General features: G+C 41.8%; 1 protein-coding gene across 2 annotated transcripts in view; it reads left to right on the plus strand.

The window, feature by feature from the left end:
* The window catches only part of LOC141074231 (uncharacterized), a 120,911-nt gene extending 113,892 nt beyond the window's left edge, over nt 1–7,019 (plus strand). For both annotated transcript variants that reach the window (XM_073561809.1, XM_073561810.1), the window contains exon 5: nt 3,378–7,019. In XM_073561809.1, coding sequence (XP_073417910.1) covers nt 3,378–6,823 — 3,446 coding nt within the window. In that variant the 3' untranslated portion in view covers nt 6,824–7,019. The remainder of the gene's footprint in view (nt 1–3,377) is intronic.
* Nucleotides 7,020–26,280: the final 19,261 nt, after the last annotated feature.

A 26,280-nucleotide genomic window follows, 5' to 3' on the forward strand; every position in this document is an offset into this window, starting at 1 on the left:
AGTGCCTTTCATGTGGCACTAAAGGGTGTTTAGCTTTATTAAGCATATTATATGAATAATTTAAATAAAGACGAGGGGGCCCACCTATTTTTGGTAACTAGCCAAAGTAATGCAGACAGTTGCAGGCTGATATTATCAGGCTGGCAAGGTCCCTGGTTATTGGGCCCTTCTCAGCCTAAAAATACAGGCCCACAGCCTACCAGAATTTATGCATCACGAGATATAAAAATTCTGGCACTTGGCCTGGCTCTTTCCGATTGCCCTGGTGCGGTGGCCTAATTGATTTTGTCAGCTTTGTAATGTCATCTGTCATCAAGCCCAGGAGTTAGTATTGCAGAGGCATCTATCAGACACCACTTGGTTAAAAAAAAAAATATGCACGAAAATTTTAATTAAAAAAAAAACAGCTCCCTCTTTCACCAATTAAAAAAAAATAAATTATCCAGTCCAGGGGTTCCGACGTAGTCCACCGAATCCGAAGTAGTTCATAAATGACATAAAAAGAGAGATATAAAGAAATAAAAACAAGAAACACTGCCTCATTCAATAATTATATTTTAAAAAACAACCCCGCAGCTTTGACGTAATCCATGGTGTTCCTGTAGGTAGGTGTGCCGACTGGGGGGTGGTCCTTCTTCCGCCGCAAACAGACTCAAGGCAGACACCGATGTGCATTCAACAGGTCCTCTTTATTGGCCGTCCTCTCGACGACCCGCAGCACCACACAGCAGCTGCTCGACTCCGCACACAGGCCCTGGTACCTTCACTTCCTTTTCCTAATTGACATCCCTCGTGGCTCTTTCACTGTGGCTGCCCTAGGCCTACCACCACAACGCTTCACCCGTCAGAGTCCGTCCGTTTGTGGTACCCCAGGCTGTCTCTGTTCTGCGGCTCCTCCTGTCAGGGCCACCCCCCTGTCTTCCTCCTCAGTCCCTGCTGGAGCTTGTTCTCTGTCAATCTCCTCCTTCTGTCTCTTCTTCCTTTTAGCTCCTCTCCCTGAACTGACTCTTCTGGAACTCTCTACAACTATTTATTCCCCACCCCGGGAATTCCCCTCTAGAGCGCCTGTAACCCGTCCCCCATGACTGTGCGGTTTCGTAGCCTTAAGCTGATGTAAAGCCCTTTTCTCACTGCTCTCTGCTCCCATCTTGTGGCCAAACTGCAGTACTACACCTTCTCACCTTCTGTTTCTGCTGTCCTTGGTCTCCGCCTAGTGGCAAAACCCAGTACTTCACCATCCTTCTCCTCTGTCTAGCTGTCTCCCACCTTCATATACAGCAGTCTATGTCCAGCACATTGTACATTAGCCCTCCTGCTGCAGACAGGTCCATAGGTTGGTCCACTTCCCCTACATTCCCACAACATCCACCAATTCAGTACTGCAACTTATGGAGAGTTGTTCTGAGAACGACACTTCATAGGTCATGTCTCACAAGCGATGATGTCAGTAACTTAGTCACTACATTGCTTATGAGACATGACCGGGAGTGGACTATCGTGACAATACAGAATCAGACCACTGGCTCCTGAGAGCCCTGGCGGCTCTTCGCAACGGTGACATCAGTATCTACACCACTCAACAGTCGCCGAGTCTCGTAGAGAACAGCATGACTTTGATGAGCGGTGGTGTTACCGCTGGTCAGAGCCGACGATCCATAGGTTGCAGTACTGAAGCGGTGGACGTTGTTGAAGCGCCATAGATTACGCCGTAGATGCGTTTTTTTTTTAAATAATTAAATGATAAATTGGTGAATGAGGGAGTGTTTCTTGTTTTTATTTCTTTACCTCTCTCTTTTTAGGTCTTTCAGGTTCCCATTTATGGACTACTTCGGATTCGATGGACTACGTCGGAACCTGTGGACTGGATGTTTTTTGTTATTTTTTTTATTAGAAATTGGTGAAAGGGGGCTAGAGTCGGGGATGTTTTTTAAAATAAAATTTGTGTTTTTTTCTTTTATCTTACTGGGTTAGTAATGGGGGTGCCTGATAGATGCCTCTCTTTTACTAACCCCTGGGCTTGGTGCCAGCTGACATTAAAAAGCTGACATCAACCCCATAAACCATTACCATACTTGACACTCCACCAGGGCAATGGAGAATAGTCGGGCCAAGCATCAGGATTGGCGCATCTCGTGTGATCCGTCAATTCTGGGGCAACTGCGGGTTTGTATTTTTAGGCTTGGGGACTGGTCCAATAACGAGGAACCTTCCCAGCCTGATAATATCAGCTTGCAGGTGTCAGCTTTACCTTAGCTGGTTATCAAAAATAGGATTAACTCACGCAATTTTTAAAAAATAAATATATTTATTTAATAGGTTAAATAAGACCAAACATCCTTTAGAGCCACATGAAAGGTACTAAAGGTTGCTAATTTATTATATGTAGGGTGCTTGTGAAATTATATGTCTATAGGATATCAATTCTATATATCCTATCTAGTCTATATATCTATTTATATATCCTGACGGTTCAGGCTGTGAATTTTCTTTACTTGGATGATGAAATGTTGGCTTTCCTTTGAGATGTGTGAAAATTTTCCATAGGTAGTTGCTAACCATCTGTCCCTTATGCCATGTTCTAATCTCTACCAGCTCAGAGAAGTCACAGAACTGTTCCTGTCGGTGATTCTCGCACTTTTTGTCATGTGAGCAGAGCAATTCCTTGTATTCTGCTTTTCTCTGTCTATGGGCTCATACTCTCATGCGAGAGACTCGCACGATTCTCGTGCGAGTCTCTCGCATGCAGACCTGGCACTGCTGCCGTCACTGGGACCGGAGCGTGCGGCTGCATAGAAATACATGTAGCCGCACGCTCCAGTCACAGTGTCGGCGGCAGTGCCGGGATTTCATGCGAGAGACTCGCACGAGAATCGTGTGAGTCTCTCGCGAGTATGAACCCTATGGGCGCCACTGCTAACGGCATGTTAATTGACGTTTGGTTCTCTGCTGCATAACTTGGTGCAGGTGCACTCAGTGCAATTTTACATTGCATGAACGGGTGCAGAGCAGTTTGAGAATTGCTGCCAGGATGAACAGGCCATCACCACTCTGAACTGGTAGAGATCAGCGCACCATAGAAAAGCAGGCAGTTAGCAACTACTAGCCAATAAGTGCTTATCCCATTGTACAAAAGTTATCATTTGTACACAGAACAGCAGTGCAGCCCCATTGTGGTGGATGAAATTTAGAAGGGTCTGCACCTGCCACTTTATCATTTGGATTGGTGCAGGTTTCCAAAATCATAATTCCAACGATCCTGGTGATATGCTGTCACTTAATAAGACAAGAAAACCCCTCTAATTTACTGAGATTAACATATGGTACAATATGTGAGGCTCATCCTTCTGGTTTCAAAATTGCTTTTTTTATCATTTCAGCTGGTGAGTCCATTAATGGGATCATTCCTGAGAGAAATTCCTCACCCTTTTTTCCACCAGAATGGATAACAGAAGTTTCCATTGTCAATCAAGATTATATGCCTAGGATTACAAGAAGCAAGGCATCAATTCTTCCTCTTAGGCTAAAGTCAGAGGAACAAAATGGATTCCATTCTTTACATTTGCCTCCACATCAGTTTAGCCATTGGACTGAATATTCTACAACTCGTTACAACCAAAGAATGAACCAAGAAGATGAACCTCTTAACTTGTCCATAATAAGTGCAGACCTTGTTAAACAAGAGAACCTCTTCAACAAAACTAAAGTATTTGCTTGTTTTAATGCTAGTGAAATGTTGTCTTATGAATCTGAACTATTTGAACACGAAGGAATTAGCAAAAAACAATTTGTGTGTCCGGTGTGTGGAAACGTTTTCATTTCTAAGCTAGGTTTCATAAAACATCAGCGAATCCACCAAGGTGAGACCAACTTATCTTGTGCCGAATGTGGAAAAACCTTTATAAGTGCCTCAGATCTAATTGTTCATAGGAAAACTCACAAAGACATGAAACCGTACATATGCTCTGAATGTGGAAAGTGTTTTATTTCTAGCTTTTACCTTAATCGACACGTGAAAATTCATGAAATTGAAAAGCCATTCCCATGCTCGGTCTGTGGAAAGTGTTTTAGCAGTGCCGGAAACCGTTTAGTCCACCAGAGGATCCATACTGGTGAGAAACCATTTGTATGCTCTCACTGTGGCAAGTGCTTCGCCCAGAAAGCCAGCTTCCTTTCACATCAACGAATTCACACTGGTGAGAAACCATTTGTGTGCTTTTATTGTGGCAAACGGTTTACTCAGAAAGCAAGCTGTATTGTTCACCAGAGGATCCACACAGGGGAGAAACCCTTTGTGTGTTTTGAGTGTGGTAAATGTTTCAGCTCAAAGGTATATCTAATGAGACACTGCATGATCCACACGGGGGAGAAGCCTTTTGCCTGTTCTCAGTGCGGTAAATGTTTCTCTCAAAAAGCAAGTTACCTGGCACATCATAGAATTCACACAGGTGAAAAACCCTTCATCTGTTCCCACTGTGGTAAATGTTTTTCCCAGAAGGCAAGTTGCATTGTGCACCAGCGAATTCACACTGGGGAAAAACCATTTGACTGTCCAGACTGTGGAAAGTGTTTTAGCTCAAAAATCTATTTAGTCCGACACAGAATGATTCATACGGGTGAGAAACCCTTTGCTTGTTTTGACTGTGGGAAGTGTTTTAGTCAGAAAGCCAGTTATAATGCTCATAAAAGAATACATACAGAAGAGAAGCCCTTTAAATGCATGGATTGTGGCAAATGCTTTTCCCAGAAAGCAAGTTACATCACCCATCAACGGGTCCACACTGGAGAAAAGCCATTTGTGTGCGCCTTATGTGGAAAATGCTTCACGCAGAAAGCCAGTTACCTCACACATCAGAGAATTCACACAGGGGAGAAGCCATTTATGTGCCGGCTATGCGGGAAGTGTTTTACACAAAAGGCTAGCTATCTGGCACATGAGAGGACTCACACTGGGGAAAAACCATTTGTCTGCTCACATTGTGGAAAATGTTTTGCTCAAAAGGCAAGTTGTATTGTCCACCAGAGAATTCACACAGGTGAGAAACCATTCGTCTGTTCCCAGTGTGGCAAATGTTTCGCCCAGAAAGCAAGCTGCATTGTGCATCAAAGAACCCATACAGGGGAGAAACCCTTTGAGTGTTTGGAATGTGGAAAACATTTTAGTTCTAAAATCTATCTTGTAAGGCATCAGCTGATCCACAGAGGAGAAAAGCCGTTTCAATGTACAGAGTGTGGCAAGCGTTTTACTCAGAAAGCAGGTTACATGGCACATGTAAGAATTCACGCAGATGAGAAACCATTTAAGTGTAACAACTGTGGCAAATGTTTTGTGCAGAAAGCAAATTATCTTGCACACCAGAGAATCCACACTGGTGAAAAGCCCTTTGTGTGCAATGAATGTGGTAAATGTTTTTCTCAAAAAGCCAGTTATATTACCCACCAGAGAATCCACACAGGGGAGAAACCATTTGTATGTACTCAGTGTGGTAAATGCTTCTCTCAAAAAGCAAGTTACCTTGCTCATGAAAGGATTCACACAGGGGAGAAACCATTTGTGTGCACTCAATGTGGGAAGTGTTTTACACAGAAGGCGAGTTGTGTAGTTCATCAACGAATCCATACTGGTGAGAAACCTTTTGAGTGTTCGTCTTGTGGGAAGTGTTTTCGGCTAAAGAAGAGCTTTGATGAGCATCGGAGAACGCACACAGGAGAGAAACCTTATTCTTGTTCAGACTGTGGCAAATGTTTTACCAATGCAGCAAACCGTATCATACATCAAAGAATCCATACAGGAGAGAAGCCCTATGCCTGCTCCGTGTGTGGTAAATGTTTCACACAAAAAGCTAGCTACGTATCGCATCAGAGAACTCACACCGGGGAAAAACCATTTGTTTGTTCTCAGTGTGGAAAATGTTTCACTAGTGCCTCCAACCTCATCGTCCATCGCCGTATCCACACAGACCAGAAGCCGTTTCTTTGTACTGAATGTGGGAAGTGTTTTACTTCCAAGATCTACTTGGTAAGACACCAGATTATCCACACAGGGCTAAAGCCTTTTGAGTGTCAGGATTGTGGAAAGCGTTTTACACAAAAAGCAGGTTATGTTGCACACCAGAGAATTCACACAGGAGAGAAACCCTTTGTGTGCACTCACTGTGGCAAATGTTTTACTCAGAAGGCCAGCTGCATTGTTCATCAGCGGATTCACACGGGGGAAAAACCATTTGAGTGCCGTCAGTGTGGTAAGCGGTTTAGTTCTAAAGTGTATCTGGTGCGCCACCAGTTGATTCATACGGACATCAAACCCTTCAAGTGTTCAGAATGTGGCAAGTGTTTTACCCAGAAATCTAGTTATAATGCACATCAGAGAATTCACACGGATGAGAAACCTTTCAAATGCAATGACTGTGGAAAGTGCTTCACTCAGAAAGCCAGTTTTGTGGCTCATCAGAGAGTTCACACAGGTGAAAAACCATTTGTGTGTACTCATTGTGGCAAATGTTTTACTCAAAAGGCAAGTTGTGTTGTACACCAGAGAATCCACACAGGTGAGAAACCGTTTGGCTGTTCCGAATGTGGAAAATGTTTTAGCGCTAAAGTATATCTGGTGAGACATCAGTTAATTCATTCAGATCAAAAGCCCTTTAAGTGTTTGGAATGTGGAAAATGCTTTACCCAGAAAGCAACATATATGTCACATCAGAAACTTCATGTTGACGAGAAGCCTTATATCTGTTCAGAGTGCGGGATGTGCTTCACCCAGAAAAACAGTTATGTTGCACATCAGCAAGTCCATACAAGTGACAAACCCCTTGCATGTACTTAATTACTGCATGTACAAGGCATATATCCTGAGTGTATGTTTCTTGTTTTTTTTTGGCAATAGTAAAAACGTCACTTTTTGTAGTAGAAGAGAAAAATAATAGTGGAAAAGAGAACATTTACAGTAGGCCTTGTTACTCTTAAGTGTTAAAGTATCTTGTGTTTATTTCCTTAAAATAAATGGGAATTTCAGCAATATAGTATGAGTCAGCATTACTTTAATTTTCCATCTCTAATTTATTACAGTTCAAGTACACATGATATTAATGATTTTTATGGAACTCAGAGATAGAAGTTTCACTATGTCTCTTTGACACTGGCTGATCAGAGCTAAAAGGAGGCCTTCTAGAGTTGACTTCTATTCTTATCCAAGGTAGCTAACTTCTACATTTGAAGCGCGATGTGCGACAAACCCAGGAGTACTAACCTGAGGTTGAAAGAGGATCTTTCACCAAATATTTCATATTGAACTGGACACACAATGTAAAGTGGCTGCAGAGCGGAATAAAGCATTCGGCACTTAATGAGTTAACACACACTTGGATATAAAATAAAAGTTATCAGATAGTTTTTACTGAGGGCATATACTTCTACTGCCTCTATGATGCTGACAAATCATAAGCAGGTAGCAACACAGAACACACATCCATAGGTTAGAGCAGGTTTCTCAGTCTGTGGAATGTAATGATACAGGTGCTTCTCAAAAAATTAGAATATCATCAAAAAGTTAATTTCCGTTCTTCAATACAAAAAGTGAAACTCATATAGAGTCATTACAAACAGAGTGATCTATTTCAAGTGTTTGTTCCTGTTAATGTTGATGATTATGACTTACAGCTAGTGATGAGCTAGTATACTCGTTGCTCGGGTGGTCTCCGAGTATTTTGGCGTGCTCGGAGATTTAGTTTTCGTCGCCTCAGCTGCATGATTCGAGACTGCTAGACAGTTGTTGGAATTCCCTAACAAACAGGCATTCCACACATGTATTCAGCCTGTCTACAGGTTGCAAATCAAGCAGCTGGGACTGTGAAATCTAAGTCTCCGAGCACGCCAAAATACTCGGAGATCACACGAGCAATGATGCTACTCGCTCATCACTACTTACAGCCAATGAAAACTCAAAAGTCATTATCTCCGTAAACTAGATTAACAAAGAACACCTGCATAGGCTTTCTAAGCATTTAAAAAGGTCCCTTAGTCTGTTTCTGTAGGCTTCACAATCATGGGGAAGACTGCTGACTTCACAGATGTCCAGAAGGCAGTCATTGACACACTCCACAAGCTACAAAAGGTCATTGCTAAATAAACTGGCTGTTCACATAGTGCTGTATCCAAGCATATTAATGGAAAATTCAGTGGAAGGAAAAAGTGTGGTAGAAAAAGGTGCACAAGGAACCGGGATAACCGCAGCCTTGAAAGGATTAAGAAAAAGCCATTCAAAAATGTGGGGGATATTCACAAGGGGTAGACTGCTGCTGGAGTCATTGCTTCAAGAGCCACCACACACAGACGTATCCAGGACATGGGCTACAAGTGTCGAATTCCATGTGTCAAGTCACTCATAACCAATAGACAACGCCAGTAGGGTCTTACCTGGGCCAAGGAGAAAAAGAACTGGACTGTTGCTCAGTGGTCCAAGATGTTTTCAGATGAAAGTAAATTTTGCATTTCATTTGGAAATCAAGGTCCCAGAGTCTGGAAGGAGAGTGGAGAGGCACACAATCCAAGCTGCTGGAGGTCTAGTGTGAAGTTTCAGTGATGGTTTAGGGAGCCATGCCATCTGCTGGTGTAGGTCCACTGTGTTTTGTCAATACAAAAGTCAGCGCAGCCATCTACCAGGAAATTTTAGAGCACTTCATGCTTCCATCTACCGACAAGCTTTTTGGAAATGGAAATTTCATTCTCCAGCGGGACTTGGCACCAGTTCACACTGCCAAAAGTACCAATATCTGGTTTACAAACAACAGTATCACTGTGCTTGATTGGCCAGCAAACTCGCCTGAACTTAATCCGATAGAGAATCTATGGGGTTTTGTCAAGAGTAAGATGAGATGCACCAGACCTAACAACACAGACAAGCTGAAGGCTGCTATCAAAGCAACCTGGGCTTCCATAACAATTCAGCAGTGCCACAGGCTGATCACCTCCATTCCATGCCGCACTGATGCAGTAATTGATGCAAAAGGAGCCCCGACCAAGTATTGAGTGCTTTTCCTGAACATACAATTCAGTAGGTCAACATTTCGGATTTTAAAATCATTTTTCAAGCTGGTGTTATACAGTATTCTAGTTTACTGAGATAATGGCCTTTCGGTTTTCACTGGCTGTAAACCATAATCATCAACATTAACAGTAATAAACATGTGAAATAGATCACTGTTTGTAATGGCTCTATATAATATAGGAGTTTCACTTTTTGTATTGAAGAACTGAAATAAATTAACTTTTTGATGATATTCTAATTTTGTGAGAAGCAGCAGTACATCCCTGGTTCTGTTCTAATCTCTTGTATGAATCAGTTTTGGAAAGGGGCAGTGTAGCGGAGGTTAGCTGTGTCACAGTACAAACCCTCAGCTCTCCTAAAACATTCAGCCCTTCTGTACTGCCCCTCCCCCACCACACTGTCAAGAAATGTGTCAGTATCATACTAAAGCCTGTTGTGAATTAACAAAAATTGTCCTGAAAAAATTATTAATATTGGCACTTCACATCAATTTAACATCAAACAACCAAGATGTAAATCCAACCAAGAACAAGAAGAGAATCTTGAATATAATGTATAAATTTATTTCAATATCTTGAAATACAACAAATTAAAAAAGCAAGATGTCTCAACAATAAGGGAGACGCCACCAAAATTAATGATCCTTAGAAGTGGATGCTAATGTCCATAGTTAACAAAATCTGGCTAAATACTCAATTCCTAAATATTATATGGATTAGTCACTATTTCCAATAATCATCAATCATAATAGGATATACTCGCTATCATAAGGATATTTGTACCCAAGTATCCATTTTACAGTATATTAAAGTGAACAGTCCATTCAGGGAAATTCAAATCAATATTAAATATCTAAATAATATACGTAAGTTACAATACTTCATTAGATGTGCTTCAAAATACAGAACTAACACTGCGTACTTCACAATTAAAGTATAGCCATATCATTGCAGGAATCCACAGAAGGAGTGATATAGGTAAAAGGAACTCTATACATAATGTAAAACTATGATCCTATGTTGCCTAGTGGCATAACCGTCCCCTACCATACAATGTGGAGTGATATATGTGCAAAATCTGCGTGTACATTTATTTATTTTACTCATTTATATAGCGGCATTAATTCTACAGCGCTTTACAGACATTATTGGCGCTGTCCCCGATGGAGCTCACAATCTAAATTTGCTGTCAGTATGTCTTTGGAATGTGGGAGGAAACCAGAGAACCCGGGGGAAACCCACACGCACCCATTGACGAACATACAAACTCCTTGCAGATGCAGATGTTGTCCTTGGTGGGATTTGAACCCAGGACTCCAGCGCTGCACTGTAGTGCTATCCACTGAGCCACCGTGCTGACCACATGAAGAGTAATTAAATATGAAGAGCCGAAATTAACTTACATAGAGTTGTAGGCGCGTCCCCTCAGCCCAACTTGTGCTTGTACTCGCTCTGCAGTAAGATTAGGGCTATCATTGCATATCACACAGGGATAGTCCAGAACAGGAAGACTACTCCTGTGTGAGACATAATGACATGCCTGATCTCCCTGCAGAGTGAGTACAAGTTAGTTTTGCATAGCAGACATACAGTAAGGTCCACAAATATTTCGAGAGTGACAATTTTTGGCATTTTGACTGTTTACCAAACATATTCAAGATACAGTTAATCAATATCAGCTTAAACTGTAGACTCAGCTTTAATTTGAGGATATTCAAGTCCTAATTGGACTGGTTAGGAATTACAGCTCTATAATATGTAAATGCCTCTTTTTAACCTCTTCTCGACATGCATCATACAGTATACATACTGCCCTTTGTGAGCTGCATCCTCGCAAAGAGAAGTATATATATGGCGCCGCAATCGCGCGTGCTCACACTGAGCGCCGCTTCAATCAGTTGCTGGTGTCAGCTGTATGCGAGAGCTGACACCCTGCATCAACAGCCGCTATTGGGGCTAGCATGATCGTGGATACTTAACCCCTCTGATGTCACTGTCAATAGTGACATTGAGGAACATCGCAGAGGGCGTGAGCTCCCTCTCTGCTTCCATTAGCACAACACGATCGAATCGTGTTGTGCTGATGATCTCCTTCGTGACCCCGAGCCGCAAGATGGTCGTGGGGTCCTTCAGGGTCCTACCGGGATGGTGGCCTGTGATCGCCTTCTAAAACTGACCTGCCATTATGATTCTCCAGGTCATTACGAGTTCATAGACACCAAACATACATGTCTAGGTTCTTTTTTACTTAAGTGGTAAAAAAAATGGCACAATTTTCTGAGACCTGTAGCATCTCCATTTTTTGTGATATGGGGATGGGTGAGGGCTTATTTTTTTATACCATTTTGGTGCAGATGTGATCTTTAGATCATCCGTTATTGCATTTCAATGCAATGTAGAGGCGTCCAAAAAAAAGTGATTCTGGCTTTTTTTTTCGTTACGCCATTTAGCGATCGGGTTAATTTTTTTTTAATATTGATACATCGGACGATTCTGAATTCAGTGTAGCAGAAATGCTCACTTGCTATGAGCGCCAACCACGAGACAGCGCTCATAGCAATCTGGCATTGACAACCATAGAAGTCTACTGCAAACCTCTGGTGGTCATGCCAACTAATCGGTGACCCTCAATCATGTGACAGGGTTACCTATGGGCAGCATTTAGCGATGCGCTTCCGGTAAGTGCGAGTTAAATGGTGCTGTCAGATTGACAGTGGCATTTAACTAGATAACAGCCACAGGTGGATCACGATTCCACCTGCGGATGTTGTGGCCACATGTCTGCTGTATAGATCAGCTGTCATATGGCCGGAAAGATGCGGGTTTCGGCGTCGGAGCACGCACCAAACAGGGAGTCCGACATGGGCGTACTATTACAGCCAATGTCGGAAAGAGGTTAAGCCTGGTCTGGAGGGTGATGTGCATTTAAAGGGACTGGATCATTTATATGTTTTTTTAATAATTAAAAATAAATATTCTTCAATTCTATGGTGTGTGTGTGTGTGTGTGTGTGTGTGTGTGTATCAGCCATTCCCACTCCACATAGCAACCAATCACTAAGCATCTTTAATTTCACCAGAGCTGTTTAAAAGAAGCTAAGCAGTGATTGGTTGCTATGAGCAACAGTTTTCTTTGTAGACAGTTGTGGTAACTGAGGCCTATTATTCTTATCATTTCTATGGTGTTATCGTCCTTCTGTAAAGCTGTAAATAACACAATTTATTACCGTGCCAACACAGACCACCCTCTGACACAGACTGCAGGGGGAGCCCAGTATCACACAGGATAGGATTAGATACACGGCTCAGCAGTCAGTATCACACAGGATAGGATTAGATTCACAGCTCAGCAGTCAGTATCACACAGGAAAGGATTAGACACATGGCTCAGCAGGCAGTATCACACAGGATATGATTAGATACATGGCTCAGTAGACTGTATCACATGATAGGATTAGATACACAGCTCGACAGTATCACACAGGAGAGAATTAGATACACAACTCAGCAGACAGTATCACACAGGATAGGATTAGATACACGGCTCAGCAGACAGTATCACACAGGAGAGGATTAAATACACAGCTCAGCAGACTATCACACAGGACAGGATTAGATACACCGCTCAGCAGTCAGTATCACACAGGAGAGGATTAGATACACAGCTCAGCAGACAATAACACACAGGATTGGATTAGATACACGGCTCAGCACACTATCACACAGGATAGGATTAGATACACGGCTCAGCAGTCAGTATCACAGGAGAGGATTAGATACACAGCTCAGCAGACAATCATACAGGATTGGATTAGATACACGGCTCAGCACACTCACACAGGATGGGAATAGACACATGGCTCAGCAGTCAGTATCACACAGGATAGGATTAGATACACGGCTCAGCAGACAGTATCACACAGGATAGGGTTAGATACACGGCTCAGCAGACGGTATCACACAGGATAGGATAAGGCCTGTTTCACACTTCAGTTTTTTGACGTCAGTTGAAATCTGCCAAGGATTAAAAAAACGGATCCGTTTCCATTTGACAACAAACGGATGCACACCACCAATGACTGAAGTTTAAAGCAATAGGACTCTGGAAAAGGAGAGAGAGAGATATTCTTCCAGCATGCTCAGGATAAAAAGGCGGATCCGTTGGCAGATTCCGTCGGGTGGAAACGGATCAGTCACCCATAGGTGTCCATTATAACGCATGGCGGACAGCAACGGAAGCGTTGCTATCCGCTATTTTAATGCACACAAAAAACATTTGTCAGTCTACTCCAGCCGGCGGACGCCAAAATTATGACGGATCCGTAAAAAAACGGGATAGGAAAAGGATTAGATACACAGCAGACAGTATCATATAGGATAGGATTAGATACATAGTTCAGCAGTCAGTATCACAAGAATAGCATTAGATACACGGTTCAGCAGTCAGTATCAAACAGGATAGGATTAGATACTAGATACACGGCTCAGCAGATGGTATCACACAAGATAGGATTAGATACACGGCTCAGCAGATGGTATCACACAGGATAGGATTAGAAACACTGCTCAGCAGATGTATCACACAGGACAGGATTAGATACATGGCTCAGCAGACAGTATCACACAGGATAGGATTAGATACACAGCTCAGCAGTCAGTATGACACAGGATAGGGTTAGATACACAGCTCAGAAACAGGATGTGCCAAAGGAGAGGTCATTTTCATTCCAAGAATTCCACTCATTCCATCTGATTTGTTTTTTGATTTTAAACACCTCCAGTTTCCACTTCGACTGCTATTTGCAATGTCCATTAACATTGCTCAGGGACAGTCCTTGAAAGTAGTAGGGATCGATTTGCAATCTCCATGCTTTTCTCATGGTCAACTTTACGTGGTTTGTTCAAGAGTTGGACCTGCCAAAAATCTGTTCATCTTTGCACCGAAAGGAAAAACCAAAAATCTTGAATGAGTTGAAAATAAAATACTATCAATACTTGGGTAATCGTTTACTTAATTTGTGTTGCAAATCTGTAATGTTGAATATATGATGTGAAATGTTTTTATGTGCAATATAATCATTATAATTTGTTATAACTAACCACTGTTGGTTACTATGCCCAGGCAACGCCGGGCTCTTCAGCTAGTTCTGTATAAAGTCAAAACAGATGTATTGTTTTTTCTTTCCATACTGTTTGTATTGGCTCATGTGAAAGTGCCATTAGAGGGGATGCCACCAGATACCACTAGCACTATTTATCACCCAGTTTTTGGGATTAAAAATGGATAAAAAACTAGAAGGAGAAATTAGATGCATGCATTCAACAAGACATGGAAAAAACACATCTCACGTTTATTAAAAATAAGACCATTATGCCCCATTCCATTAGGCCTCTTTCACACTTCCGTTTTTGACCATCAGTCAAAATCCGCCAGTTTTTGAAAAAAACGGATCCGCCATTTTTTTTGGCGGATCCGTTTTTTCCCCATTGAGTTGCATTACCGGCGGATCTTGACGGATGGCGGTCCGTTGGATCCGTTTTTTTGCGGATCTGCCAAAATGTTTACGTCCGCTGGCATGCCTGGACGGACAGTGTGCATGCCCGGAGAAGGAAGATTTAACCCTGAAATCCTTTCTAGCAGTGGAAAAAATTCTCTCTCTCTCTCCTTCCCGGACTGCGGTTCCTTTAAAATTATGCATTCAACGGATCCGTAAAAAAAAAATGGTCTGGTGGCATCCGTTTGCATCAGTTACAAACGGATCCGCTTTCCGCCATTTTGGCGGATTTTAACTGACAACAAAAAACGGAAGTGTGAAAGAGGCCTTACCAGTCAGGCTTTTCCACAACACATTAGACTGTTGGAAATCATGAATTACATGAATAGGAACCACTAACAAATTAGATTGAGAAATGTGGGGGTTAGATAAGAAAGGAGTCAATTCCACAGATGCAGCAAAGTTGCAGTTGCAATAAAATGTATTCATCCCTAATTGCATATTTCTTTGGTTCTTTATATAGCTCCATCCAGGGCTAAATTTGGCATAACACCAGCTACTGGTAAGTCAAACTAAAAGTGGCCATATCCCTTAAGGGGGTTTTACACATAGCGATATCGCTAGCAATATCGCTAAAGCATCACCGATTTGGTGACGCAGCAGCCGATATCGCTATGTGTGATACTTACCTCCGACCCGCTCCCCCGCTCTCTGTCGTTGATCGCGCAGCTCCATTGCTCGTCGGACGCTTCCTGCTGGGCTTCCCGCTGGCGCCGACACGGGCGGGAGGACGTCAGGATCGCCGTGTCTGAAAGGTAAGTAACCACCGCTGTATTGCTGCTTCGCTGGTGAGATCTGCCTGTTTGGCAGCTCACTAGCGACCATTTAGTGATGCACCAGCGATCCTGACTGGGTCGTATCGTTTTAGGGATCGCTGGTGCATTGCTAAATGTAAAGGGGCCTTTAGAAAAGGCTAATATGTAAGGGGACTTTAATTACTATCCTCGGTTTATATCAACAGGTTTGGCTGACAGTCTAATGTGAGGTGTGCACTTTGACAGATGATTGTAGACGGGATATAAGGAACCAGCATGTCTAATTTTCGGACTATTGAACCATTTGTTCTATGAGATAAGCCACCATTGGATGTTTGGCAGCAGCTCTCTTAATTAACATAGGAGTGTTCTGCAAATGATAAAGTGGATAGTGGGCTTTAGTCAAACACTTGTTCGGCTGACATATGGCCTCATTCTGACAGTTGTATTTTCAGTCTTTGTGTTGTCCACATGTGTAACAGACAGTATATTGACCCTCTATTGATCTATTATCCAGTCTTTCAAATTAAAAATTGTTACATCTATATTACTACAGGATCAGAAACACAGTCAGTACAAGCATACATCACCAGAACAGCCATCAGTGCTTAAAAATACAACATCAGAACCTTCATCAGTACTTAAATTCATCATGAAAACAACCATCAGTACAGGAATACATTACCAGAACCATCATCAATTCTTCAATACAGTACCAGAGCCACCATTAATACAGGAATACAGCATCAGAGCCGTCATCAGCACTCTCAGTTGTATTTTTGTCCTAAAGATGAAAAAAATGCAAATTATTGCAAAGACTCTCCAACACCCACTTCTATGACGATGCCAGTTTTGCTATATGGCTCAGCTGCGAGGGAATAAAAACATGTCACCCTAGGCTATATTCCACAGCTCTTTACAGGCATTATGTCTGTCCTTATTGGGACTCACAAACTAAATTCCCAATTAGTATGTCTTTGGAGTGTGGGAGAAAACCAGAGTACCTACAGTCATGGCCAAAAGTTTTGAGAATGACACAAATATTATATTTTCACATGATCTGCTGGCCTCTGGTTTTTATGTGTGTTTGTCAGATGTTTTTACCACATACAGAAATATAATTGCAATCATATTATGAGTAGCAAAAGGTTATATTGACAGTTAGAATGAGTTAATGCAGCAAGTCAATATATGCAGTGTTGACCCTTCTTCAGGACCTCAGCAATTCTCCCTGGCATGCTCTCAATCAACTTCTGGATCAAATCCTGACTGATAGCAGTCCATTCTTGCAAAACCAATGCTTTTATTTTGTCTGAATTTGAAGATTTTTGTTTGTCCACCCGTCTCTTGATGATTGACCACAAGTTCTCAATGGGATTAAGATCTGGGGAGTTTCCAGGCCATGGTCCCAAAATCTCTATGTTTTGTTCCCTGAGCCATTTAGTTATCACCTTTGCTTTATGGCAAGGTGGTCCATCATGTTGAAAAAGGCATTGTTGATCGCCAAACTGCTCTTGGACGGTTGGGAGAAGTTGCTCTTGGAGAACATTCTGGTACCATTCTTTATTCATGGCTGTTTTTAGGCAAGACAGAGAGAGCCCATTCCCTTGGCTGAGAAGCAACACCACACATGAATGGTTTCAGGATGCTTGACAGTTGGCATGAGACAAGACTGGTGGTAGCGCTGACCTGGTCTTCTCCGAATAAGCCATTTTCCAGATGTCCCAAACAATCGAAAAGGGGATTCATCAGAGAAAATGACTTTACCCCAGTCCTCAGCAGTCCACACCCTGTACCTCTTGCAGAATATCAGTCTGTCCATGATGTTTTTCCTGGAGAGAAGTGGCTTCTTTGCTGCCCTCCTTGAGACCAGGCCTTGCTCCAAGAGTCTCCGCCTCACAGCGCATGCAGATGCACTCACACCTGCCTGCTGCCATTCCTGAGCAAGCTCTGCACTCTGGTAGCCCGATCCCACAGCTGAAACACTTTTAAGAGACGGTCCTGGCACTTGCTGGTCTTTCTTGGGTGCCCTGGAGCCTTTTTGGCAACAAGGGAACCTCTCTCCTTGAAGTTCTTGATGATGCGATAGATTGTTGACTGAGGTGCAATCTTTCTAGCTGCGATACTCTTCCCTGTTAGGCCATTTTTGTGCAGTGCAATGATGACTGCACGTGTTTCTTTAGAGATAACCATGGTTAACAGAAGAGAAACAATGATGCCAAGTACCAGCCTCCTTTTAAAGTGTCCAGTGGTGTCATTCTTACTTAATCATGACAGATTGATCTCCAGCCCTGTCCTCATCAACACCCACACCTGTGTTAATGGAGCAATCACTGAAACGATGTTAGCTGGTCCTTTTAAGGCAGGGCTGCAATGATGTTGAAATGTGTTTTGGGGGATAAAGTTAATTTTCTAGGCAAATATTGACTTTGCAAGTAATTGCTGTTAAGCTGATCACTCTTTATAACATTCTGGAGTATATGCAAATTGCCATTAGAAAAAATTAAGCAGTAGACTTTGTAAAAATTTATATTTGTGTCAGTCTCAAAACTCTTGGCCATGACTGTAGAGGAAAATCCACTCAATCACTACACTCCTTACAGATGTCTGATTTGAAACCAAGGCTCCAACGTTGAAAAGTAACCATGCTAACCACTTCTTCAAAATTTGCTAACTTTCCAATATGCCATTAAAACAAGAATAATTTAGATATCTCAGCACAACTAATATAACAAGTTTATTTTAAAAATTTTGCAAGTTAAAAGTAATGCAAACACTGGCTATATTACCTGGATATTATAGAAAGAAAAAGCCATTTCTGGTTGCCACCAGGTGGCAAGTGGTCAAAATCCATCAAGTGATTGCAAAAGATCCGAAGCAAGATTTGGTGGCAGTATGTACTGAGGTTTCAATGTGCACAGCAAGGCCCATACTAAACACTGAAGGTCTCAGTACCCAAATTCCAAAACACATATGTGTGCTTACACAAACACATGAAAGCAATAGACACAGAAGTTTTGGGATTATGCTTTTGTACAATACTTTCTTGATTGTTAGGAACACATATTGAGACTCAAAACAGCATTTCAGGCAACCCTTTTCCCTCAGAACGCATTTTATGCTCTTAAATGCCTTCTAATACTGTTATATTTCCATATCAATGTAAAAAAAAGCATACATTCACCCATTACATGCCTTGGCCATTTTTAGCTTTGATTTGTATTTTTGTCCTCATTTTTCAACAAACTTATTAATCTCTCCATGGACATAGTCATGTGAGAGCTTGTTGTTTGTGACACAAGTTGTAGTTTTGAATGCCTGTATTGAACATTTTCCCAACCCCCCAAAAATTTTGTTCTTGCGCTTCATCTTTCTCCTCAGCTTCTTCCAAGAGCCATAACTTTCTATTTTTTTTGTTGACGTAGTCAACATTTTAGCTGAGGTTGAACTCGATGGACTTATGTCTACCATCAACCTTAAAAAAAAGCTATGAGACTAGTAGGGTTTCGGCTGCTATGGTAACCCATTGGATCCCCATAATCACCTCTTGGGTGGCCAATGGGAGCCAACAATTATGCACCAACAATAACGTTATTGAAATGCCACTGTTAATAATCGACAGCGTCATTAAAAGGTTAAACTACAGCAATCATATAAAGCTACGGTCACTGCAGTTACAGGCAGATGCCAGCTATGTAACAGCCTGGTATGGAACAAGCTTGCTCCATACACAGGGACCGATATAGAACATAGCACTATGTCCTATTTCCTATTATTTAAGCGGTTAAAGTGATCCTCAAACTTGGGACTAAAAAGTGACTATAAATTTCACATGTACAGTCTTGTAAAGTCTTCACATGTATACACTACTTGATGCACTCCATTCACCTTCTGCTGCCATCTCTGCTCAGAGTGCCATTCTGTTTCTCCTACTTGTTGCGGTGTCTTTTGAGAGGACTGGGGTAAGTCTAAACCACAACATCCCTGCCAATCCTGTTCTGTGAGATAGGAAAGTCAGGGGTGAGGATGGTTAAGACTTACCACTGCATTCCCAATGCAATAACGTTATCCATTTTGGAAGCATGAGGAAAGGTACCCTGCTCAGAGGAGGTAGAGGCAAACAGAGTGCATCAGATAGGGTGACTATACAGTGTAGAAAATAAGTATTTGATACATTGCCAATTTTGCAAGTTTTCCCACCTACAAAGAATGGAGAGGTCTGTAATTTTTATCGTAGGTACACTTCAAATGTGAGAGACAGAATCTAAAAAAATCCAGGATATCACATTGTACGATTTTTACATAATTAAATTGCATTTTATTGGATTAAATAAGTATTTGCTCACCTACCAACCAACAAGAATTCTGGCTTGTTAGTTTGTCTTTAAGAAGCCCTCCTACCCTGCACTCATTACCTGTACTAATTGTACCTGTTTGAACTCATTACCTGTATAAAACACACCTGTCTACACACTCAGTCAATCACACTCCAACCTCACCATCATGGCTAAGACCAAAGAGCTGTCTAGGAACACCAGGGACAAAATCATAGACCCACACAAGGCTGGGATGGGCTTCCAGACAATAGGCAAACAGAATGGTGAGAAGGCAACAACTGTTGGCACAGTTATTAGAAAATGGAAGAAACACAAGATGACTGTCAATCTTCCTGTCTGGGGATCCGTGCAAGATCTCACCTTGTTGGGCAAGGATGATTCTGAGAAAGATCAGGTATCAGCCCCGAACTACACAGGAGGACCTGGTGAAGGACCTCAAAAGAGCTGTGAACACAGTCTCAAACATTACCGTTAGTAGCACACTACGCCATCATGGATTAAAATCCTGCAGGGCTTGCAAGGTCCCCCTGCTCATGCCAGCACATGTCCAAGCCCATTTAAAGTTCACCAACGACCATCTGGATTTTCCAGAGGAGGCATGGGGAAAGATCATTGTCAGATGAGACCAAAATAGAACTTTTTGGTATCAACTCCACTCGCATTGTTTGGAGAAAGGATGAGTACAACCCCAACACTGTCTCAACTGTGAAGCATGGTGGGGAAACATCCTACTTTGGGGGTGCTTTTCTGCAAAGGGGACAGGATGAGTGCACCATGTTGAAAGGAGGATGGATGGGGTCATGAATCACGAGATTCTGGCCAACAACCTGCTCCCTTCAGTAAGAGCATTGAAGATGGGCTGTGGCTGGGTCTTCCTGCATGACAATGACCCAAAACACTCTGCCAGAGCAACTAAGGAGTGGCTCTGTAATGAGTATCTCAAGGTCCTAGAGTGGTCCAGCCAGTCTCCAGACCTGATCCCAATAGAAAATCTTTGGGGGAGCTGAAATTCAAATGTTTCCCAGCGTAAGCCCCGAACCCTGAAAGATCTAGAGAAAATCTGTATGGAGGAGTGGGCCAACATCCCTGCTGCAGTGTGTGCAAACTTGGTCAAGAACTGCAAGGAAATATCTGACCTATGTAATTGCAAACAAAGGTTTCTGTACCAAATATTAAGTTCTGTTTTTCTATTATATCAAATACTTATGCATTGCAATAAAATGCTATGTAAAAATCATACAAGGTTATTTTCTTGATTTTTTTAAGATTCTGTCTCTTACACAATTGAAGAGTACCTACGATAAGGCTGGGATCACACATGCGAGGAATACGGACGAGTCTCGCATGTTAATACCCGGCACTGCCACCGGCACTCGGATCGGAGCGTGCGGCTGCATAGCAATACATGGAACCACACGCTCCGCTCCCAAGAGCTGACGGCAGTGCCGGGTATGAACATGCGAGACTTGGCAGCATTTCTCGCATGTGTGATCCCGGCCTAAAAATTACAGACCTCTCCATTCTTTGCAGATGGGAGAAAATGCAAAATCTACCGTGTATCAAATACTTATTTTCCCCACTGTATATGAGAAATGAATGGTTATATTTAGGCTCATTTTAATCTACCATATACTGAAAAACAACCAAAAAAAATATTTGTGGAGTGGAATGTTGAAAATATAAATGCAATTCCACCATTTTTACTCGGATAACGTCTTTACGTCATTCATTGTGCAGCACAAGTGACCGAATATCTTTTTGGAGGTAAGATTGGAGCCTTACCACATTTATATTTTTTTCTATGTTTTTATAGCTATAATTGACAGCAAATCTTACAAAAACAAAACATTGTATTGTTTTGACATTTTCAGAGACGCATAATTTATCTTTACTTTTCAAAAATTTGATCTTTTTGGGGAATGGCAATTTGTAATTTTTATTGGTGCCTCTCTGAGGTACTTACTAGTTTTTTGTTGAGGGGAGTGTGGAGGGAGTCTATGAGGTGGCCAAAACACAGCACTTCTGACAATCCAATTGTTATGGCCGGACGAAAGTCGGTGCCTAGAATGAATGTAGTAAGGTCACAGCGCACCGCACAACATCGCTGCATGCGCAGAGTTGTCTCGGGTCCAGTCAAGGTCAGAAGTCCTATCATAGTGTGAAGATCTCCCAGGGTTTCATTGTCTGATGAGGTGAAGGAGAAGTGTCGAGGACCCTATTGGGGAAACGAAGATGCTCAGGTGGGTGATGAGTTGTTTGCTTTTTTTAACCTTTTGTTGGTCCTCTACATTTCATCAAAATGGTAACCAGATGCCCGCCATTTGCTTAATTTGCGCAGTGAATTGCAAAAAAAAAAAAAAAAATCTGCATTCTGGAGAATACAGATTTTTGTAAAATATGAATATGCGATTCCGCAGCAGTAAAATCCACAGCATTGACACAGCAACTGCGGAATCCCATAGGATTGCATGGGGATGCATTTTTAAAGCTTTTTTTAAGCTTTTCCGTGGCCGTAAAAACACAGCGGAAATGCATAAAAAAACGCAACGTGGGCACACAGCCTAAGTATTCAGACCCTTTGCTCAGACACTCATATTTGAGTCACATGCTGTCCATTTCCTTGAGATCCTCCTTGAGATGCTTCTACTCCTTCATTGGAGTCCAGCTGTGTTTAAACTGATAGGACTTGATTTGTAAAGGCACACACCTGTCTATATAAGACCTCACAGTGCATGTCAGACCAAATGAGAATTTTCCTCCCTGAAGAGACTATTTGCTTGTTTCCCAGAGAAGCATTGCAGCTTTAAGTCTCCTCATCTCGGCATGCTTAACATGTCACTCTCCACAAGGAGAAACATTACTACTTGGATCTCGGTCAGACATCTCTCACACAGCCAAACCAGATCTCACACTTTGCACTGACCAGGGGCAGTACCCCGAAACACAGGGTCTGCAAATTGAGATTCTGGTCTGGCTTGTAACCCTAGTCATGTGACAAGGCTCGTTAAAGGGTCAACATTGACTTTTAGGATTGCTATTTCCCATAGGTGACATTAGTGTTCTAGTCCTCTTCCTCTCTGAAGAGACTATTTAGATATTTACATGGAAACTCCACTGTAAGCGCTCAGCACAGGATAAATGTGAGCCAAGTCTTTCTGCAATCAACAAACAAATCAGCAGCAGTTCAAGAATTTGTTTGATTTTTTTTTTACTCAAAGAATTACTAAGCCAGGCTTGATGTCACCTTACAATACAAAGGTGACATCAACCCCCTATTATCCCATATGCCACCGCTACACGGCAGTGGGAAGAGCCTGGTAAAATGCCACAATTGGCGTATCTTTGGATGCGCCAATTTTGGGGCTGCTGCAGGCTTGTATTTTTAGGCTGGCGAGGGTCAAAATCCATGGGCCTCTCCAGTCTGAGAATACCAGGCCGCAGCAGTCTGCTTTATTCTTGGATAGTTAATAAAAATAGGGGGACCGCATGCCATTGTTTTTTTCGAGGGGATCCCACTGTTTTTGCTAAACGTCCACGGTAAGCAGACTGCTGCAGCCTGGTATTATCAGGCTGGTAAGGTTCATGGATATTGGATCCTTACCAGCCTGAAATACCAGGCCCCAGTAGTCTGCTTCATCTGGCTGGTTAACAAAAATAGGGGGACCCCACATCATTTTTTTTTTCGAGGGAATCCCACTATTTTTGCTAACCATCTAAGGTAAGTACACTGCTGCGGCCTGGTATTATCAGGCAGGTAAGGCTAATGGATATTGGATCCTTACCAGCTTGAAATACCAGGCCCCAGTAGTCTGCTTCATCTGGATGGTTAAATAAAGGGGTATCCCACGCCATTTTTTTTGCCAGGTAACCCCACTCTTTTTGCTAACCATCCATGGTAAGTAGACTGCTGCAGCCTGGTATTATCAGCCTGGTAAGGTTCATGGATATTGGATCCTTACCAGCCAGAAATACTAGGCCCAGAAGTTTTCTTAACTTTTGTTTGCATAAATAGGGTTAACACAAAATGGGTTATCAACCTATTTATAATTAAATTTTTTTTACCCCTTTTCAATGTTCAAATAAAATCTTACACATACTTTTGTGTAATGTGGTTTCAAACTACTGTATCACATATCCCTAAAGTCAATTGAAAAAACATGACAATTGCAATTTTTTTGTTTTTTATTTTACAGGAAAAATCTCACAATAGCTTGGTGATCAACTCCCAGTATGGCATCATACGAGAGGATGAACATTAACGTTCAACAATTAATATTGCTGTTAATTTTATTTCATGTCAATATATTTAATGTTCGGTATATACTCGAGTATAAGCAGACCAGAGTATAAGCTTATTGACTCGAGTATAAGCCAGGTATTGATTGTCCCCTGTCCCTAACCTGTATGCATGGCTCCCTGGTCACTGTTCTGCTCTGCATGGCTCGCTCCCCCAGTCCCCTTGTAATGCATGGTTCGCTCCCTTGGTCCTCTTGTATGCATGGCTCGCTCACCCTCCCTCCGTTCTACTCACCATGCTGTCACTTCATCTCCCTTGTCCCCGTGAACGGCAGCTCTCCTGTGGTGAGTGTTCACGTGGTACTGGGTATTAGGCTAATGAATATGCGCTCCACGCCTATGGGAGTGGAGGCGCGTGCATATTCATTACCATAATGAGCGGTACCACGTGACTGCTCAGCACAGGAACAGCTGCCTGCGCCAGGACCAAGATGCAGCGACGGAGGGCGAGTATGATGTCCCAGCCGCCAGGTCCTGCCGCTGCTCTCCTCCCCCTCCAGCAATGACTCATGTATAAGCCGAGGTGGGGCGTTTTCATCACAAACTTTTTTTTTTGTAAAATCTCGGCTTATACACGAGTATATATGGTATTTTGAATATAACTTTTTTTTTTTTATTAACCATTTTTGTTGTAATATTTTTTTAGGAAAATTTTATCAATAAATCCAACTTTCATTTGTCAAAATAAGCAATGAAAAAAAAAGTATAATTTGTATCTCTCTAGATTCATAACAGACCCATCTTATGGGACCAAACCTCTGAGGATTACCATAACAGAATAAAGAAGGACGATGCCTGGGAAAAAGTTGAGGAATTATACCCCGAAAGTCCAGGCATGCCCCCAGAACTAAAAAAGGAAACATGTACGTAAATTGTGCTGCATAAACAAAGTGAAGCATGTAAAGTAAAACCAATTAACAATGGTCTTGAATTATAACTTTTCAGTGAAAGATGTGAAAACACGCTGGATTATCTGTGAGGGATCGCTTTAAAAAAAACCCAAAAAAAAAACGCCCAAGATCAAGAAAAAAGTGGGTTTTCTCCAAAAGCAAGAAAATGTCCATATTATGAGGACCTTCAATTCCTGTTAAACACATGGAAGCTCCGACCGTAAGTTTGTTCATGAACTATATACCTTTTTTCTTTTCTATTTGTGTAGGCTCAAAAAAAAATAATTTGAGAAAGACACATTAATGCTTAACCCCTTTATCGCCAATACAATTCAGATACAAATTTTTTTTACTGGGTAGCAGGAGAAACTGGAGCCCACAAGTTATATAATTTGTCCTGAATATGCTGATAGCCCATATATGCAGGTAAACCACTGTTTGGGCGCATAGCAGAGCTCGGAACTTTACTCAATGTCAAGTTGGCTGGAATTGGAGAGCCCCTGATGTGCCTGAACAGTGGAAACCCTCCAATTCTAACTCCAACTCTAACCCTAATCCCAACTCTAACCATAATCACAACCCTAATTTTAGCACTAACCCTAACTATAACTTTAGCCCCAATCCGAACGGGAAAATGGAAATAATCTTTATTTCATTATTTTCCCCCTAACTAAGGGGTTGACAAAGGGGGATTTGATTTACTATTTATAGCGGGTTTTTATGTTTGGCAGCTGTCACACACAAAGACTTTATTGCAAAAAAAAATAGTTTTTGCATCACCATATTTTGTGATGTATAATTTTTCCATATTTTGGCACAGAGTCATGTTAGCTCTTGTTTTTTGTGGGACGAGTTGACGTTTTTATAGGTACCATTTTTGGGCACATGATATTTTTTGATCGCTTTCTATTCCAATTTTTGGGATGCAGAATGAGCAAAAACCAGCAATTCATGAATTTCTTTTTTTTTTTGGGGGGGGGCATTTACACTGTTCTGCATGTGGTAAAATTGATAAGGCAGTTTTATTCTTCATGTCAGTCCGATTACAGCGATACCTCATTTTTTTTTTAAGCTTTTGGCATTTATATAATAAAAACTATTTTATAGAAAAAATAATTGTTTTTGCATATCTTTATTCTGAGAGCTATAACTTTTTTGTTTCCTCTGACAACGCTGTACGGTGGCTTGTTTTTGTAGGAAAAGATGTTTTCAGCAGTACCATGTTTATTTATATCCGTCTTTTTGACCACGTGCTATTCCACTTTGTGTTCGGCGGTATGATGATAAAGCATTGTTTTTTTTAATATGGTGTTCACTAAAGGGGTTAACTAGTGGGACAGTTATCGGTTGGGTCATTACGGACGCGGCAATACCAAATGTGTCTTTTTAATTCAAAGATTGATTTA

The sequence above is a fragment of the Dendrobates tinctorius genome, unplaced genomic scaffold, assembly GCF_039654945.1.
Source record: "Dendrobates tinctorius isolate UK_male_01 unplaced genomic scaffold, ASM3965494v1 ptg000331l, whole genome shotgun sequence".
Classification (NCBI taxonomy): Eukaryota; Metazoa; Chordata; class Amphibia; order Anura; family Dendrobatidae; genus Dendrobates; species Dendrobates tinctorius.